The sequence below is a fragment of the Nanorana parkeri genome, unplaced genomic scaffold (assembly GCF_000935625.1).
Source record: "Nanorana parkeri isolate BGI_ZX_2015 unplaced genomic scaffold, ASM93562v1 scaffold1410, whole genome shotgun sequence".
Lineage (NCBI taxonomy): Eukaryota > Metazoa > Chordata > Amphibia > Anura > Dicroglossidae > Nanorana > Nanorana parkeri.
The window spans coordinates 413,773-434,630 of NW_017307678.1; the positions used below are offsets into that span (position 1 = coordinate 413,773).

Below are 20,858 nucleotides of genomic sequence, written 5' to 3' on the forward strand. Positions count from 1 at the left end.
CTTCTCCCAAACAAATCCCCCCCCCCCCCCCCCCCCCCCATTCATTCTTTTGACACTGAAAAGGATTGCAATAGGCACATCCACCCCAGGGCCCTAGGGTCTCGCCTAGAATCCCTCAGGGATCATCTGGCTCTGCCCAAAGTATAGGAAAAGGTCTGCATTGCCCCCCACACTTAAAGTGCATTTCTAATTTTGCAGGCAAGATTGAGAAACCCCCCACTATATATTTATGTGTTCCTATTCACAGAGCATATCTTAAGATATATATATCTATGTATAGATATATTTTTAATATATACATTTCCTACCTTTTAGATATCTCTATTTTGCCGGCCTTTGCATGCTTCTCTCTGTGTCAGTAACAGGAAGTAGCACGTCCTAATAGAAAGGCTTAGGACAGATTGCGATCCCCCTCATTAACATACAATTAAAGAAGCCAAGCTTCTATATCTTTAACCCTTTTATTAGGACAGGCAGTGTTCAAATCTAGTTTCCAACTGATAATGATCTGCCAGCACAATGAAGACAGGTTTCATTATGGTAAACATTAAGATTTGGACAAAATGTCATTACTGCTTGTGCGACTGCAGAACACAAAGACTGGAGGAGCTCTGCACAGCCACATTTTCACAATTTGAACAATACTTGTCCAGTTCTCTAACAGCTGTCAGTGCGCTTGCAGGTGTTGGAGAACTCAACAAGTGAGTTGTCAATGCGCTATGCTGTGCCATAGAAATCCTCCTGGTTTAGTGTTATGCTGTCGGGCATGCGCACTAACGCCAGCTCGTCAAAATCTCCTGCTGGCAAGTTACCGGAAGTGATGAAATTGCAGATTTTGATGAATTGGCTCTTTCAACGGAACACCGTCGGCATACCTTATCTCACCAGGTGAACGTCCCCTCCTCTCTCTGTCTGCGAATATCACCAAGATAAATAACCGTGCCTGTTGACACCTTTGTGTGCAGGATGAAGTCATGCGTTAGACACCATGCTACGGGACACGCCCGCTTAGGGAAACCTTGGCCTAAATATACATTAGCTTGTTCTTTGCCCTGGTTCGATTGTCTCCCATTAGTTGCAGACATATTTTGCTAATTCGCCATCTTAAGGGTGTGCAGTGTGTATTAGAGATTTTAAAAAAAAAGACACCAAAGGGGTAGAGAGTTTCTATTGCCCATTACTTGGCAACAGCAACATGAATTTCAAAAGTATAGTCAATTCCAGTGTTTCAGCAAGCTCTGCAAAACTGTACTCTTGGTTTTACATATTTTCAACATATAAATAATGAGATATAAAGTCACATCTTGTGGAAACATGCATGACTGCTGAGAATCATAGTTAAACACTTATTTTCCGTTGGAAATACTTTTGTTACCTTTGCCCTCCCACTGCCAATGAATACTAGACAAAATAGCTTTGTTGGAAGGGCAAGGCCACAACCTACTCCTGGCATACACCAAAGGTATTTGCAGCTCATGGATTTCAGCTGCCATGTTGAGTGAGCCCATGTTCTGGGTGAACATCATGCTCTGACAAGGATTTTTGTCATAATGATGGGCATCTGGACCCTATAAAAAGTGTGTGTGCCACCAGTGAGGAGCTTGATGTTGGGGCAATTATGTAGGGATATGAGCCAATGGCTGTTGGGGAAGGAGTAGGACTTTGCATTTTTTGAATGCACATAGCTACAACCAAGTTCCTTTAGATGTAGGTTATGCATGCAGTTGATGTCCATTGTATTTCAAATTTAATACAGCAACATTTGGACCATTTTGTCTCTAAACTCCATTATCTCTGACCCATCAAAAACTCGTGGGGTGGGAGGGAATAAAGATCAACTGCTTTAAAGATGGGCCTGACTTCAAAAGTTTAAGAACCACTGCATTAAACCTACCTCAATGCCTAAAAGGCATTTCCCCCTAAGCACAGTATTAGGAGATGTTTATTGTCCATGAATAAGACTGATAGGGTGTCTTCCAGGAGACAGTAGATCATTATGGACTGGAAGAAACCCCCAAAATATTACAACTCACTTATTAAAAACAGGAAGAGAAATATAAAGTTAGTGTCCCTTCAACGACAGTTTTTAAAATGTGTTATACCTGCATAATGTAATCAAAATGTTTTTATTATAGAGAAATACGTAACTCATACATCAGGGTTTAGCAACTAGCCTTAGTTTTACTGAAGTGTAACATGTTGTGTCATTGTTGTATAATAAACCTGTAACAACAGTGGTTAAAACATCACAGTTTCAGTATTTTCATCCAGAGGAAATGATATGTATACCCGAGCATAAAAAAAAAAAAAGATTAGAGTTTTAGCAGACCACTGGTGATTTTGTCATAAATGTCTTTGGTCATTGGCACATATAATTTTTTAGAATCGTCCAAGAAATAAAGTGGATCTGATATTAGTGATGGGTCGAATCCTTGTTCCACAAGACGGAATTTCTGTTGTTTAAATGTACTAGTTACTTCCATGTTTTCCTTAATACAAAAAGAAGAAAAAGAATCAGGGCAATGTATTCCTGCTGTTCAATCATATTGTACTCAGAGCCCACAAAACTTAATTCCTTAAAGAATATCTAATGCCAAAATAGTTTTTTTCTTAGAGTAGCAGATATGCCAACCTGGGAGAACAGTTTATAGAGTGATGATTGAGGCTCTATTCACACCCATTTTAGATGTTGATAGGGATTCCTGCATCAGGCATACCTAATCTGCCGTTTACAAGCGGCAGCTGTCACCCATTCAAGTTAATGATCGGATGACAACCGCCTCATCTAAGCGGCAGAGTGCCAGCACACCGCATGTAATGGTATGTCATATGATTATATGCAGTTAGGAATCAATCACTGAGTGACTGATTCTTAACCACACGTTATCGTATCACATACCATTACATGCGACGTACTGGCACTCTGCCGCTTTCAAATGCAGCGGCTGTAACCCGATCATTAACTTGAGTGGGTGACAGCTGCCCCTTGTAAATAGCCGGTTAGGGATTCCTACTGCAGGAAATTGCAAGTTCCTGATGCAGGAATCCTTAATCCCACCTAAAACATAGGTGTGAATGGAGCCTAAGTGGCATGCTCTGTGGAAACAAACTTGGTGCAGCTAAATTGGTTAACCACTTGGCACCAAACTCCCACCAGCCCTTTAAGGAGTTCGGAACTGCGGGATGTGGGCATGCTGATCATGTGATTGACTGTTACAGCAGTCACATGATTGAGAGCCTGCTGGGAGAGCACAAGTGAGCATGCTCTTAACATGCATACAGCCATCGGTAAAGCCCAACTGTTGTGCTGATGCGTATGTGCGTTATGCTGGTAGGAAATGGCTTATAACACACAGTAAAAAGGAGATTTATGAATGTGCATAGTAACAAAGACATTCAGCATATAGACAAAAGGAAGATGTAAAGCCCACTATTACCATCGAATAAAAACAGTTGCCAAAACTCAGGATGCAAGTTTCAGGATGCAAGATGAGTGGTATCATGCAGTGTCCATGCAGACACAACATATACTAAAAATTAGTTCCCTTTAACCATGTGCGTTTGGCACTTTTTTGTGCATTTGTCATATGTAAGCATAGGGCAGCATTCATTTCAATGGACTGCCCTACATATGACAAACACTGCAGAGCAGCTCATGCAAGCTTTGCACCTTTGTTGTGTGTTAACCCACACTTTGCTTGCTGCATTTGGGGTGCCAGTAACAAATAATGGCACTGCAAGTGTGACACACTATTCGTGCTTAGTGGGAATGCAGACAAAATCATGCAATTTTGCACACAATCACGAGCTTCAGTGGCTTCAGTGAATGGGGGCTTACAGTCAACATAATAAGAGTTGTGCTAAAGAGCAGCATCCATGCATAAAGAACAGATACTGAAAATAACACTCAGCATAAAGAAGATGTAAAGTGGTATTATGTCCTGTGTACATACAAAGAACAAGAGCAGAGAGTTATATTCAGGATGTATAACAAAATATCTTGTGCTTTGCAATGTCCATATAAAAATGGTTTTCAAACTTTCAGGAGACAGTAATCAAAACAACAAAATACTCATTTACTGCATTTTATACAAACAACCACATCAGGACTCTCTAGGACACTTAGTAAATATGCAGGAAAGAGGGCCGAATCAGGTCTCGATTAGGCCCCATTCACACCCGGGCGGCTGCGGTTCAGCGCAAAATTTTAAAAGGGCGCGTCCGTCCAGCTTTTTGCTTTATCTTACAATGGAGGAAAAAACTGAACTGAATGTCAGGGCCACAAATATAATAATGAAGTGGCCCCATGGGATTGTGTCATCCCCTGCACCCACTTAATTCAATTAAATAATTATTTTAATCCAACAATAGTTTTAGTCACGATAAGGTACAGTCTTCTGGAATTTTCCGTTGGGCTGTTTCTGGTTTCCCATTTTGTCTGTTTCCAGGTGCCCTTAATAGTGTCATGTCAATTCTGGCTGGAGATGGCTGTCGCTAGGAAGATCTTTGGAAATAAGGTGGTCGTGATTAGTTACCTAAGTTTTGGAGGGAAAAGTAAACAACCAATCAGTTGTGGGACTCACCTTTAAATGTTTACGGTCAGAAGCTCTCTTCAGCAGTGATCGTCTGCAACACAACTTGCCTGAGGATGGATTCTTTGCTCCACGAAGTGCTTCGTCGTGCCTCCGCTGAAGGGGGTGAAGACTGGCTGCGTTCCTGCTTGGGCTCTCTGCCGCCCATGAATGTGCCCAGCGCAGTTTGGTACTCTTTTCTTCATGATGATGAAGGAGGAATTTGTGATTGAATCGGCTTTTCAATTTTTCACGGATGCGGCTGGTAGCATTGGTTACCATGTTAGATCTATTGGCAGAGAGGTGTAAATGGAGGTGTCCCTCTAGATCAGATTACCTTCAATCAGTCAAGCTGAGGTCTTGTAACTGAACTGAACTGATACGGAGGTAAACAAATGCAAATGTAACATACACTGTATGTCCATTTACATCCGGCTGTCTGTAGAGCTATATTGGACTTCTAAGAAACAGACAGGCTGATCTGATCAGACAGTCCGTGTAAAAGGGGTCTTAATAAGATAAATGACATCAAGCTGATCTCTTTTACATGTTTCTATAAAAAGGATTAAAAATACCATGCATTAAAGGAAACAGAGAAATATGGAGGAGATTTCTGACCTATTTCTCTGACACTGCTTGCTGCATGGTAGTTATGCTGACCAACAGGCCTCTGCAGTTAGACCTCGGGCACACAGGAATTCAAATACATGAATCCAGGTGCATTTGGAGCCAATTTCTAAATGTATTTAAAGCCTGTAATGCATTGCTATGTCTAAATGCACACCTAGATGTTCAGCAGTGTCTTGATGCAGTCTAGCTGTGTTTACACAAACAAGAATTTTCTGTGTTCCAGGACTGTTTAGCCTGGTTATACATCGTATGGTCTCTTGGTTGTTCAGCTAGCAGCGCTGAAACCCAAGAGGTCATAGAGAATCCCAGGTCCTTCTGCTATGCCATCTTCTTTCTGTCTTTCTTGGGTTTGAAGCCTTTGGCTGCTTTTTTGCCCAGGTCGAGATGACTTAAATCCCGCGCATAGGGCCTGTAGTTACTTTATCTCGGCAAGGAATTCTGCTGAGAGATTGTGCACTGAGCTCAGTGTACAGAAACTAAACTTAAAGGAGAACTATGGGGTCAGTGTTTTTCCCCATAGTTCTCCTTAGGGTAATGGGAGGACACAAACTAGCGTCCTCCCGTTACCCTACGCTCAGTATACCGCGAGCTACAGCTCGCGGCATACTGAGACGCCGCAGCCGGAGCGGATCCCGACGTAGATGACGGGATCCGCCCAGCTGCGTGAGTGACAGCTGGCTCTGCCTATCTAGAGGCAGAGCCAGCTGTACCCGCCCCCTCCCCCGTCCATTCCGCCAGTCAGCGCTGGCAGATCGGAGCGGGGAGAGGGGAACCCAGCCCCTGTCATGGCAGAGAGCCGTGACAGGATCGAGAGGCAAGCGAACCCGGTATGTGTTCGCTCACCTCCCGATCTACTGAGCCGACCTGTGACAGTCTCATTGTCACAGGTCGGCTAGAACTATGATAGAATCACTCATCTCATAGTTCTCCTTTAAACTTCCACTTCCAAGTCAGTCTGCAGGCTCTGAGTGATCCAGCAGTGTGCCAGTGACAGAGCCTCTGCACAGCCTTCTGGACAGCAGCTAATTACATATAAAATAGGGCTACTGCAACCTCTGATAATAGGGCCATTTTTTAACATCCATTTTTAATGTCCACTGAATTCAGTTGCTGGTGCATTTTTTTTATTCCTACTGACCTCAGACTCATTTTTTTACTCTGAATTTCCGCAGTCCAGCCTCCCTACAGTCTGAAGGACAGTGAATTGGCCCTTTGTTTAACAAGTTTAACAGTCCCTACTCATAGGAGGTATCAATTAAGATATTCTTTACAAGTGTGTTTATCTCCAGATTATCATTGCAGTACTAAAAAGCTCCCCCCACCCCCACCCCCACTTAAGCACTTATGCAGATGCAATACTATTGAATACTTTTTTTTTTTCAACTAATAAACAGAAAACATTTTGAAAAATGTACCTGAAGCCTTAGAAATCGTGGAAAAGCATATCCAGGTAGATAAGCTATACAGTGTTCATAGATACTTTTTAAATCTAAAGACTGACCAGGCTTTAGAATAATCGATGCCATGCCCACTTTGCCTTCATGTCCTGAAAGAAAAGACAAAAGAACAGGTAAAGTGTCTTTACACCAAGAGTGTAGGTTTTGTATATCAGACCGATGAGGTAGAGGTGTTTACTTTACCCTGATATTCTAATGTTCATTTGAATTCACATTGAATTTGAATGCCTATGCCATGCACAGAGAAAACATGCTGCACTCTCACTGCAGCAAACGCAGCAATCAAATGAAGAAAAAAAAAATTATGAATTTCTGACATAACACATTATAAATCATGTCCTTTATTTCTCCTGTGCAGACAGACTGTAGAATGCGAGTGAGTGAGATTGAGTGAAGGCTGGATAGCTTGGTATGCCATGAGGTTAATGAGGTTCCAGAATTTCTATGACAACGTTTATCAAGCCGTGTTCCCTAGGATACTTTTGACAGCTTCACAGGGTTATAATTAGAATGATATGTCTGATACATAACACACTTTGCTAGGTACCTTTTTCATTATTTAAAGTTGAACTCTAAGCAGACATAAAAGACACAAATGAATGTAACTAATAATTAATGCATTAAAAAAAATTATTTTTTCTTTTAATGCAGGCACTGTAAGTATCTGCACTGGACCTAGTATCAGCGTCCTACAGTCCCTTGTGTAAAAGGAAGAAGCATCACAGGGAGTCAAATGCTTCACGTCCTGAGAAGAAGCACGCTGATAGGAAAAAGAAAGCAGAGTGACGCAGAGATGAGCTCAGCACTGTGCTGCTTCTCCTTTAACTGTCCAGTCTCAGGCTGGGACGGGTGAAGGACAAACCGGGCTCAGAGGTGGTGGGTTGAATTATGCTGGCCATCAGACTAAGGCAGAAATAAGCACTGCAGGGGAAATCTCTGGATTGAAGGTGAAAGGGTCTGCAAAAACTGGCTTTGGGGTTTTTTCATCTTTAAATTAGCTTTCAATTTTGTATTTTTCGTCATTGGTGTTCTACTTTAATCCTCAATTTTTAATAAGGCAACAAGATGGACTAGGGCTAGAAGGGCTATGAACTGTCATTCACACAGAGAAAGCTCTAAAGACTCACATACAAGTGCCTGGACACAGCGTGTGGATCTCCTATCAAAACGTTTAGTTTTAGGTTTGGATAGAATGAGGATTGACAATACCCCGGTCAAGTTTTTATTGTGATGTCCCCGCTGTTGAAGTATTACATTTGTCACTGAAACAGGAGAAGATGAGGGAAATCTTCCAATGGGGATATTTGTTGCAGTGAGAACTAAGAAATACTTCCTCACTTTGGAGTGGTTTTCTTTAAGTTCCTGTTGTATCTCTAATGCAGGAAGTGAGACGAAATCTCTCCAACAGGACCAGACAGCACATTAAAAAAGAAGGAAACTTATAAGGATTCTAAGTAGGTATGCACAGATACCAGTGCCGATACTTGGCATTTTTATGAGAACTACCAGGGATGCAGCTGGGACCTAGCTTTGTCACTCCACCACTGTCCTTGGGCTCTTGGACTCGCAGCTTTAACAACGTTAAGGTGTGCACCTGGCTCATACTTACACTTCTCCACTGTTCATACTCTGTATCAGAGCTGGACAATTCTAGGCCACCGTGAGAACTGAAAAAACTCTCCTGTGACTGGCCCTGGTGGCAACAGCCTGCCCTGTCATCTCGCCTGCTTCCTTGCCTGTTCACACTGCCCTGGGACTTGTGATAACAGCTAGGGCCATGTGTCTGCCATCCCTGCGTCCTGTTTCCCTCATTCACACTGAGTTACTGTCTGGACCCTCTCCCAACGTATGCTGCTGCCCCTACTGCAGGGCAAACGAGCACCCCTGGCTCCCTTCTCTCATTGTTTGTTGCCCTTGTATTATGGTCTAACCTTGACAACAGTGACTGATATCAGGTGCAGCACTGAACTCCCCCTATTGCAGTGTCATCCTGGCCAGAGAGGAGGTTGAGTGCATGGTTTCCAGTTCAGTATAATGGTAGTGCACCCTGTGTAGGACTTACTCTGCAGTTGACCGTTCAGCTAACAAGGGTAACAATGACACTTCAAGTAAGTGTATAACAACCAACCTCATGTTGATCACAGGAAGGAGATCCTGGTTGAGTCACGGGTGGGTTGCTGGCAGGGGAGGATCTGCATGTGCTGGGTGCTCTCCCATGATAAATGCATGGCACAATACACTGAGTGGCCAGATTATTATGATCACCTGACATTTGTAGGCAAATTAGCTATAATTAGCTATAATTTCGCGCTGAAGTTGCTAGAGGGCCAGACCATTATAAATAGGGAAGCAGGTCGTTTACCACGACCGTAGAAGTGATTTTTTTCTGAAGATGTGGGTAAACAACGTGATTTAACAGCCTTTGAACGTGGGATGATTGTTGGCGCTCAAGCCATGGAGCGAGTATCAGCAAAACAGCAGAATTCGTTAAATGTTCAAGAGCAGCTGTTGTTAAAGTGTTTAAAGACTGGACTGTCAGCCGAAAATCTGGGTCTGAACGTGCGAATTGTGGCCGTCAGCGATCTGTTAGGGCAGATTGGAGAGTGGCAAATTGGAGAGTGGCAAGACTGGTACAAGACAACAGAAGGGCAACAGTTCAGTGTGAGATTCCTCACATCACCTTTCAACATCTCGTGGAGTCACGAGGTGGCCCAACGAAGTCATCTCGTGGGGTCATCTCGTGGCCCAACAAAGTACTGATGGGGTGGTCATAATAATCTGGCCACTCAGTGTATATGTCAATACATACAATAAAATGCTTGGCGGGTACATGGCTGCCTCAGAAATAGAGTTTAGGTAGGCTATGCAGGGTCTATAGTGAGCTGTGTTGACTCTCAGGTCGCTGTGCAGGTTCTGTGCTTGGCTGTGTGGGGTAATAGTGGGCTGAACAGCTCTGTGCTGTGTGGGGTTAATGGTGGGCTATGCTTCTCTATGCTGGGCTGTGTGGGGTAATAGTGGGCTGAACAGCTCTATGCTGGGCTGTGTGGGGTTAATGGTGGGCTAGGCTTCTCTATGCTGGGCTGTGTGGGGTTAATGGTGGTCTGTGCGGTTATATGCTGGGTTGTGCAGGGTAATGGTGGGCTTTACAGATCTACGCTGGGCTGTGTGGGGTTATCGGCGGGCTATACAGATCTACGCTGGGCTGTGCAGGCGATATGGTGGGCTGTGCGATCTTACATGCTCAGTCTCGGCAGGGGTGGGCGGCATGGAGTAGGAAGAGATTTACAGCCGGAACTGTAAACAGGCACTGCCGTTCACGGGAAGGCTGCCGGGACCTTGCTGGGGACCTCTGCAACCTTCCTGTGAAGCGCGGCGCCTGTTTACAGCGCCGATTTCAGTTTAACAATTTAACATGTGAAAATGCATCCCTAATTTCAGTCATTATCCACTTTTACCTTTTACTTACCTGGAACACTCACTCCATAGACATTAGCTTCCTGTATGAAGTCCAGTATCCCAATAATATCAGCGACCTCAGTAGTAGCAACATTTTCTCCTTTCCACCTAGAAACAGAAACAACTACGTTACGGTGCATTCCAGACTCAGTTAATACAAATGTTCTTCAAAAGACCTTAAAACATTTTTTTAATGAACATAATTGATTTTAACTGAAAAGCTAACATTGCATCTATCCTCCACTCCTCCTCAAAACTGCAAAAAAAACAAAACATAATGGGGCTTTAGATATACATTAAACTAAACATTTCCATACTGCAGGCTCCTGGGGTCAAGTGCCTCTTGGGTCACTGTGCAGTGACATTTTGACAACTACGACACTTGATAGTGCCTACTTTATACTTCAAGTAAACCCATCACAAATGGATACCAAATATGAGTTAAAATGCTGAACTTTCCCTCAAGGTTTTTCAGCTGTCCCCTTGTGTCAGGCCACTTTTTATAGAGAATTGAAGCACAGGTTCTCAAGGATAAACGTGCTGTTTTTGTGGGTTGTTGATGGATGTGTCATTTTTCAGCCTAACCAGCATTACACATAAGATCACCCTTACGCCAGTCCTAGCCTTGGAAGAGGAAGTGAAGTTTTGTATTTAATTTGCTGACAAGCAGGTTTGGTTTTATAGCAGAATTAATTGATTGTGTATTTTTTTTCTTCTGCCAAAAAAGCTTCTACTTGCCTGGCAGCCATTTTTTTGTGTGCGCCGCACATGAGTAGCTCAGTGTACAGGCTTAGCAGGGTCCTGTGCTGAAATGAAGTAACTGTCGTGCACATGCGCACATCATCTCAAGCAATCAGGAACCAGACAAAATTCATACCATGTATACCCTACTTAAAACCTCAAGAGGGCTTTTGTTTTTCAACACTTTCCTTCCGCTTTAAAACTTCACCTTGCCACACACCAATAAAATGTCATTTTCAGAATGTTCATTCGATTTTCTAATAGGGTCAAGTCAACGAACGTTGAAATTCTAAAAGAGAATGTGAGTTTCAGGAAACTCCATTCATTCCACAATCGAATATTAAAATCAAAGGGAATGTCGAACGACATCTGCCAAGTCTCTGATGGTATTATCGCTGGAACAATTGTACAAAAATCTACCAGTGTATGGCCAACTTACCACATTATGAATATACAGAAATTTAATAGGATCATGGAAAAGGTCTTTGACCTAAAACTGCAAACTGCTGCCAGCCTGACATTTTACATACTGCGTTTTCTGTTGTATCGTGGTTAGCGTGTTATTCTGAGCTCGGACAAACAATGTTATTGTGATGACACTGAGTCATTCAAGCACAGTGCCCAGTTACATAATGCTCTGCAGAATTAGCAGAACCTCTATAACCCGCACATTTACACTGTTCTCTTTAACTCAACAGGTCGAATGGCATGCCATGACTGTGTGTTGTTTTCCGTTTCTTTCGAGAAAATGTCCATATAATTTATATCCTAAAACTGGACTCCGGGATAATCAATTATTGTCTAAATCCAAGAGGCGTGTGTATTCTAACTTGAATCTTGGTGATCCTTGTGTACAGTATTTCTTCCAGATCTGTGCAGTAATCCAGTGTGAAACTTTGTCTCTGTACAGGAGCTTCCTGTAATACAGACCAGAGGAGTGTTCAGTTTATCAGCCGCTGCGAGTGCTGAATTAGCAAACTGCCACTGAACGCTGCACTGCTAACTCAGCACTCGCAGCGGAAGTGAATGTGGATGCAGAGTGCTGAGTGTGATGGAGAAGGTGGGGACAGAGCACCAGCTGCCATTTTAACTATGGGTACACCTGGCAGTGCTGGAGAAAGGTGCCTGAACCCCCGATGTAGGAAATCAATTCAGCGTGGAAACCTACAATTTAATGTTTTGGTGGACGAGCAAACCACATATTCGTTGGAAAATGGTATTTACTAGTCAAAGATATTATCCTCTGCCAGAGACATAACTAGTGACCTCAGGGCCCCGGTGCAAGAATCCATGAAGCCCCCCCCAGCTTTCAGCTCCCTGACCCCACACTCTCCTCTCACATGTTCCCTTCATAATCTCAGCTCCCTATCACTCCATCTTCGTGTCAGCAGCACGCCTCTGACACCCAGGGAGTTGGAGCTCTCCATAGAACACAGAAGGCAGTTCTAAGGTCGGCAGCCATTCTGTGTGATGAGGGGGCGGGGATAACCCGCTTCCCACTCATTGGCTGCTGCACCGGCTCGATCATTCTTCACGCTGCGCCCGGAACAAGGTGAGGGGAGCAGCGTGAAGCATGCAGGGCCCAGGACAGGAGGAAGAGGTCCCGGTACTGATATTAGCGGTTACTGGGATATTAAATATCCTGGTAATCAGCGGTTACTACGGGCCCCGTCCTCCTGTCCTGGGCTCCCTCTAAGCGGTGGAACTCCAGTGCCCGGTCGCAGCTGCGACCTCTGCGACCCTGGTAGTTCCGCCACTGTCCTCTGCCATTTTGCTTAGCACTGTGCAGCCGCAGTGTTCAGTGAAGCTGCTGCAGCAAACTGAAGTGCTGCAGAACAGCTACTCAGTGCTTGGCTAAGGAATTGAAGGAACCTCAGACATTGCTGCTCTCCCTGTGCAGGGTGACGGATCACGTTTTCACTCACCACCTGTATTTTTCTGCAGGCAGCCTGTAGTGGGTGGACCTGTTGGGTCCCTCCTACAACTCTGCTCTCTTCACAGTGATGACATTGTTATTTGGCAAATTATTAACTTGGTTTGCAAAGTTATTTTATATACACAATCTACGCTTGTTAGAGCTTAGTTCTACATTAACATTGTTGTAATCTCTGAATAATATATGTAATATTAGTAATTAGTAATATAAGTATGTAATAACTTCATTAGCACATATCATTAAAGGGTAATTTGACCTTTGGCAATCACAAAACAAGTGAAGCGCAATCATATATGCTGATATATTTAAAGGTGAACTCCAGGAAATAAATGTATTAACCCTTGCAGTGGGGCTACCCCCACACTGCAGGGATTAACTGCTCGTTTTTGTCTATGTTAAAAAAAAAAAGCTATACTCACCCAATGCTCAGCTTGATCTTAGACCAGTGCTTCCAGCCTCTTCCCCTCCTCTGCAGTGGCTCTGCAGCGGCTGAAGGTCCCATAGATCATCACAGACAGAGGCTGGTGGGAGCGCCGTGATAGCTGGCCCACTTTAGAGCTTTGGGTGAGAATAACTTTATTATTTTAACACCTAGAGAAAAACAAGTACTTAACCCTTGTACTGCAGGGGTTAAGATTTTTTTTCCTGGACTTCTTTAAATATATCAGCATATATGATGGCACTTCACTTGTTTTGTGATTCCTTAATTTAGAGGAGTACAATTAGAAAATCACAAAAGGTACAGAAGATGTACAGAAGATGTTCCTTGGAAGGAAGGTAACCGCATTTGAGATATCAGTTAATTTCCTAGGAAGTTACATGAAAGCTTCATTTCTGGAAAGATCAACAAGTATTTTGTGATCTTGCAGAAGCTATCATGACAATCCTCTGGCTTTAGTAGTTTGAGTTACTAACAAAGAACAGGTGCGCAAATCAGGAGTTCTGACTTTACTTGCTACATGCTTGCTGTAGGTCAAGGACTCCCAAAGTCCTGGATCGACTTATAGCCTGGCAATTAGCATTTTTTGAAGGTGGACACATTTTTCTCATGACAGGTTTTCCATTTTTCTTGCATCTGTGGAACATTCTGTACACTGTGTACAGAACACCCCAAGAATGGTCCATGCTCAGCGGGTTTTTTTTTTGTCTCATGACAACTCTGGGGTGTTCATGTGACTATAGTAAACAAACCTCCCATTTAATTTACTGGAAGTGACTGGAATCAGTTTTCCATAGAGCAAGAGCAGTTTTCCATAGAGCAAGAGCGGGTAAGAGTCTGCAGTGAGCATTGCTAAGGCCTTGCAATGTACTGTATATCATTGATGTGAAGTTACTTTAAGGGACCTTTTTATTTAAATGGGATTCAGAAATAGATTCACTGTTCCTTTTTCTGTATGCTGCCTTTCAGAACAAGTTTGTCAACCATTCTCTGGGCAAATGGAATTTTGGAGCATTGTGAAAACAGCAGACTGGGTTTTCAGAAGCATGCTTAATTTGCATAGAAAAAAAAATTGAACACTGCATATATATTCCAGTTAATTCAAAAAGTCAAAATATTCAAAATACATGAATACCTTACCTGAAAGTATCTCCGATTCTGTCGCGGAAGTATAGAAAATTATCATGATCCTGCACAATCAAGTCTCCGGTATTGAAATAAACATCTCCTTTTTTGAAGACGTCACACAGTAACTTCTTTGTTGTGTGTTTTTTATTTCCAGCATAACCAAAGAAAGGGTTGGCATGGTTCACTTTGGATATGAGCAGTCCAGTTTCACCTATTGTGTGGAAAGCAAACAGGAATTAGTGTCATTATGTATGTACAGCAGTCATTAGTTTAATAAACTTCCAGGAATAGTGAGCAAATAACCGCAAATGATTTTTGTTGTTTCTTTTTTCTCTGTAGACCACCTGTAAATTGGATCCATCATTAATATACACAATGGGGGGAATTGATCAAAACCGGAGCAAACAGAATCTGGAGCAGTTGCCCATGGCAACCAATCAGCATCTCTCTTCAGTTTGCCCAGGTAAGATTTGAAAATGAGAGAGAGAAGCTGATTGGATGCAGTGCAAATCTGCTCCAGATTTAGTCTGCTCCAGTTTTCATAAATTCCCCCCACTGAATATAAATGTATAAAAAGGAACTTATCAGCATTACCAAATGAAATTTTTTTTCATGAATTAAGTACCAATGTTTGTAAGCTCCTTTATGTGACTAGCCATGTATATTAAGATTTCTCTCATTTAGTCCTGCGTTTCCCCATCCATATTAAACATCATGAATGAGCTGTCAGAATACCCGAACGGTGACTGCATCTGATAGGCTGCAGTCACTGTTTGCCTGAGATTTTTACACCCAACTGCTTCCATTTTTCAGATAAGGTTTGTTGAGCCAGGTGATGCCAGTTTGAAAGTTTAGGCAGCCAAAATCACATGGTCCTTGATTAAGAGAAGCTGTGTGGGTAGAAAAAAATAACAAAATCACTGAGAGGTATGGATTTTTGCAAAGTCTCTTCTTTTTTGTGTGTGTGTACATTGTACGGCGCATGAGAAGATCGACCTGACAGTGCTGAAGAAGGGCATGCCTGCAAGGTAAGTGTGCCCTAATGTGCAAGTGTGCTGTGCATACTACACACATTATGGCAAAAAAACGAAAAAAAAAATCTAAAGGTGCCCATACACCTGCCGTACCTGCCGTATCATACGATAATCGCGGGATATCCCGCGATCGTACGAAAATCGGCAGGTGTATGGAAGGCGTGCAACCGTTTCTACTGTAAGGTCGCACGTCTTTTGTCTTCCGAGCAGGCTTGAAAACCCGCCGAGAATCGTACGATTGTTGGCGGGTTAGTGGCGTTCTCGGGAGACAAATGCACACTGCCCGCTCAGCATTGTAGTCATTGGATGCCCGCCCCTCAGCGGGTGCAGGCTTGCGATGATCGCAAGTATGATCTGCCTGTCCAAGATGGGCAGATCGTACGAGCTTTTAACCCCTTCGTGACTGACTTACAAGTTGTAAAGTGTATGGCCAGCTTTAGAGGTTTACTTCTGCTTTAATTAAAGACTGCAGAGTAGCTTTTCTTTTTTTAAGTAGACTGTAGGGGTACTGTAACCATTGTTCAGAAGAATACATTATAAAGTTTAAACTTTTTAAAATATTTGTAGCACTGTAGAGTGCACAGTAAACAGGCATGCATTGCTAGCCATACATAGTACAGACACTTCTCGGGTTACATTCCAGAAAATCCATTGTAACCCAAAAATATCGCAAACCCGAGGAGTTCACGTGTGTACTGGGCGGCAGCAGACCGTACACAATGGGAATCAATAACAAGACTGCTATTGGCTATTTCAAATTGCAATAGCAGGCTGGCTATTGAATCCCCACCCACTGAGAGAGAGAGAGAGAAAGTTCTCTCCCAGGTCCGCTCCTCTGCTCAGTGGGTGGGTGCAATAGCCAGCCTGCTATTGGCTATTGCAATCTGAAATAGCCGATAGCAGTCTTGCTATTGATCCCGGCTGTTTACTTTCACCTGCTGGCTGCGGAAGTGAGTCAGCGGGTAAATAGGGAAGCTGAGTGCCTCGGGCTCATTGCTTGAGAGTTACCATTAACTCTCAAGCAACCAGAAACTACAGTTATCCGGCACCTACCGATCCGTGGGTGCTGAATGACTGAAAGTTTACTGTAAAGTATTGTACAGTAAACTCCATCATAAATCCTAAAAATCGTAACTCGATTGTTCACAACCCAGGGAGCATCTGTATATGCTCGGTCCTGACCGAGTGCCCGACGTTTCATAGGTGGCAACACCAAAATGACTGTCAGTCATTTTGGTGTCACCCCTCAAATGGTGTCACCCGGGTGCGGGCCGCCCCCTGCACCCCCCTTGTGACACCGCTAGTACATGAGGATCATTCCCCCCCTTTTCCCTTCTTCCCCCCTCTTTTTTTAGACATTTTTGTATCTTGTAAAATGAGCTGAATCTTATAATATTTTGTATTTTTTATTTTTTCTATATGATATGTGTATGATGTATTTTATTAGATCTACCTTGTCCACAGCTTGTGGGTGGGTTTTGTGTATTACGGTCTTTTGTTTCTCCTGCAAAATTTGATAATAAAATACATTTTGGAATAGAAAAAGAAAATACGTGAGGATTGGGAAATGTAAGCCTGGCCTCTATTTACTGAAATGGATTTTCAGTAGAGATTAGCATTCCATCCTCTGTCCGTGAGCAGTCAAGTGAAGATGACCCATGCAAGACCTGGATCCATGCAGAACAATTTTCTCATCTTAGATGGAACCTGTGCTAGCCTGCTAGTGCTTAGTGTATGAATTGTACTCTGACCTCCTAACCATTTATTTATAGATCATCAACATGCTCTACATTTTTTGTAGTTACATCAGTCTCTGCATTGAATAGGGCTTCTCTAAGATATGTACATAAAAACAAACAGTCACGTCTCTGCCCTAGAAAAGATCACCGTGCTATGTCCTTGTCACTGACACACCCTAGAGTCAGTCTAATGACAAACCAGCTAAACTACTCATGATTTTTGAGGGATGTGAAAAAACTGAAGTATAACAAACAAACCTATAGAGACAAATTATATGCACTCTAATTCCATGCAGTTAGTGTATTTGGTATACATGAAAAACAAGACACCATTGTTAAAGCAGCATCAGCAATGCTCATGACAAGGTGGGAAGTGAATAGGACTGCTGTACACAGACCGCTGCTATCACATGAATTGTAGTGGTCTATAGCTGCAGCCTCTAGACAGGAAAGGAATTTTTTGATTGGGCCCAGGAAAGCTTATGAAAAAAGAAGGATTTATTAATGCCGCCTAAATGTGTTGGTGGAATTCTTTTAAAAAGTACTATTAAGCTTTACTGTATATCTATACATTAACACATATAGGATGTGCACAAGAAAGCATAATAAAGAATGGGAAAAAAATGATCTTTACCTTTCTTGACTCTTTCACACCAGCCATATTTATTTTTTATTGGTTCATCTTTCTGAATGTCGTATTTTATTAGTTCAAAAGGAAACGCAAGCTGTAGAAATATATAATATTAGAGAAATTATATATTGTTACCAGTGCTCATTAAATCTTTAGGCTGTAATGAAAATATAGTAGGAGTTCCCATTTAAGCTATATCCATCTATACTCAGTACAAATCCATTAAACACTGTGGGTTAGTATCATTGTATACTCCACACTAAATATGGACCAAAGAAAGCAAAGGAGAGATTTATAGACCAGAATGTCAAAGGCTATAAGACAGGGACATGTTGTCTGGGGAGGCAGGTGAGCAGAGCCTCATCTGCCACTATGGAAGAAAAAGCTGTAAGCTTAAAATCTGGTCCAAACCGTCCAATCAAAGCACTTTTGGTCCAAGCTTTCCAATCAAAAAAAAAACCACAACACTGATGGCATCCATCTAGACGCCTCATCAGTGACAAGCAATTGAGGGACAGGGAGGCTCCTCCCTACCTCCTTCCTCCCTCCTCCACACATATCTCGGGGACTGGGGCTGATCCGGGGGGCAGGCCAGGGGGTGCCTCACCTGCCAGTGACCTAACCACACATCCCTGATGTTTAGCCTCCTTCCTTGGATGTGGCTGCAAGAGGAAAATATGCCATACATTAAACAGAAGGATAGTGTAAATGGACAAAGAGCCAAGGAAGGCTTCAAAACTGATACAAACTGAACTGCTGGGTCAAGGTACATCAGCGTCTAGTCACACTAGCCATTGCTTTTTGAGTGACAGTGGGCTCAAAGGAAAAAGACCCAGGAGAACTCCACAGTTGAAAAACACAGCATAAAAAGCCAGAATGGAATTTGTTTAAATGCATTTGAACAAGAATGTCCTTTGGGCAAATGAGACAAAACTGGAGCTTTCTGGCAATTTACATAAGCTCTGTATTTACCGATTAAAAAATTAAGCTTTCAAATAAAAGAGCACTGTACCTACTTTGAAACATGGAGGAGGCTTCAGTTTGTTTCAGGACTAGTTCACACCATAACTGCTTCGGAATTGCGTGACTCTGCACACCTGTAGCGCAATGCATTTTCACACATTTTTGACGAGTTTGTGATGTGTTTTTGATGCACTCCGGTGCTTTTTCTGGGTTTTTCTAGCTTAAAATGAGCTTTCAGGTGCAGTGCAGTGCATTGCATTTGCATGTGTTTGTATGTGGTTTTGATGCATTTTGATGGATTCTATTGCGATCAGGTGCAGCTAAAATGTGGCAAGCAAGATTTTTTTCTGACTGCATCAGAACTGACTGCACTGGTGTGAACAGAGCATGAGAAATTCCATTGGAAAGCATTGTGACCTGTCTGCCAAACTGAACAGACTGCATCACAACTGCATCTGGTGTGAAATAGCCCTCAGGGCTGCTTTGCAGCATCCGGCACAGGAAGCCTCGAATTTGTGCAGGGCACAATGAAATCTCAAGACTATCATTGCATTCTGTAGTAAAATGTACTGCCCAGTGTCAGAAAGCTAGAATTAGACTTCTGGAGGGTCCATGATCTGGGGATGACCTAAAACGCACAGCTCAAAGGACCCAAGAATGGCTAAGAACAAACCATTAGACTGTTCTGAAGTGGCCTTTCATATGGAGAAGTGGCCATTCACATCTGAGCATCGTGCTGTTGCTTGTTCTGCGAAAAAGTACATGAGCTTTCTTTGTTCAGAATTGCGTGTTTTTATCCCCATAAGACTTCAATGGAAATGCCTAAAAATGCATGGGTCCTCGTATCTTTATGAAAAACAAGTTGAACCCCTTGGTCCTTTTTTTTAATGAAAATTATTTTTGATATCCTTGTGATTACCCATATAGCAAGCAATTGAGCTGCAAGTTTGAAAATGACTTGCTAAACTATTGCAGACTTGCCAAGCTTCACAATTGTGTTGCACTATTACAGCAAGTCTACATTGCAAGTCTCCAGATCAACGTGCTTTGCAAAAGTGCTGTACACTTGCAGCGCTCCTGCTAAGACCTGCAATACTCTTGCTGTATACTTGCCAAGCAAATTTTCTACAAATTCAAAAAGTGTCAACTAGAACTTGTGCTGCGAGTGTTCTGCAGGTCTACAACTTGCCAGGAATGTGCGCAGCAAGTTAGAAATAATTACAATTTAAACCTGCCGCAAGTTTGTGGCAAGTTGTCCTTGCTATCTGGGTACATGGACCCCATATTAGGAATGTCTCAAATAGATACATTGTTAAATATTTCCAAAAATAGACTGAAATGAAGAAAAAAAAAAGTTTGGCTTTAAATATTTCCAAAAATAGACTGAAATGAAGAAAAAAAAAGTTTGGCTTTAAATACACTTTGTTCAAGGATTTTTATTTTTTTGGGGGGTGGGGGGACTTGTATAAGGAGATATTAATAGAAAAGTTGTTCCCGGTAGAGAGTACTGCTCTGTAAAACATAATCTGTTTATACAATCTACTAGCATATTCTCTAGACTCAATCAGGGTAGACATTTTTAACTAGTCTGGCAGAAAATAATTGGGATTTTCACTAATCACCTGGATTTAAATAAATCACTAGAATTTCACTAAAACAAAAAAAACTCTCTCTGCCCACCTAAGTTCACACTTACGCAGTGCAAGTTATGTTAAATCTTGAAGAAATGTGTTTACCCAAGTATAAAACATTCAAGGCTAACCTAATAAAATATAATGTTTAAGGGATGCACTGAAATTTCGTCCACCGAAACATATCGTCCGAAAATGGCACTTTTGGCAAAATGCCAAAAGGGTCATCTTTAGGCCGCAATTGCGGTGCATTCCTAGTTTCTCTCCTTCCTGCTGTGCGCTGCTCTGTGTCCCCTCTGACAAGGCTCTCTCTGCCCCCACACTGCTCTCCATTCTGATTGGTCAAAGAAGGCCGAACAGTGCGGGGGAGGAGAGAGCGCTGTGTGTCCTCAATCTCTTTTTCTATTTTAAAAGGGAAATATCAGGGGTCTGTTTAGACACGTAATATTTCACCAAAGCCCCTGACCGTAAAATTAAAAAAAATTAAATATTTTATAAAACA

The 20,858-nt window shown here is 42.5% G+C and overlaps 1 protein-coding gene across 1 annotated transcript in view; it reads right to left on the minus strand.

Moving 5' to 3' along the window:
- Nucleotides 1-2,210: 2,210 nt before the first annotated feature.
- The window catches only part of LOC108798123 (long-chain fatty acid transport protein 6-like), a gene marked incomplete at its 5' end in the record, with an annotated part of 19,585 nt that continues 937 nt past the window's right edge, over nucleotides 2,211-20,858 (minus strand). Inside the window, 5 exons of the mRNA XM_018569845.1 lie at nucleotides 2,211-2,489; nucleotides 6,617-6,747; nucleotides 10,125-10,222; nucleotides 14,371-14,569; nucleotides 17,766-17,856. Of these exons, the coding sequence (XP_018425347.1) occupies nucleotides 2,313-2,489; nucleotides 6,617-6,747; nucleotides 10,125-10,222; nucleotides 14,371-14,569; nucleotides 17,766-17,856 (696 nt within the window). The remainder of the gene's footprint in view (nucleotides 2,490-6,616; nucleotides 6,748-10,124; nucleotides 10,223-14,370; nucleotides 14,570-17,765; nucleotides 17,857-20,858) is intronic.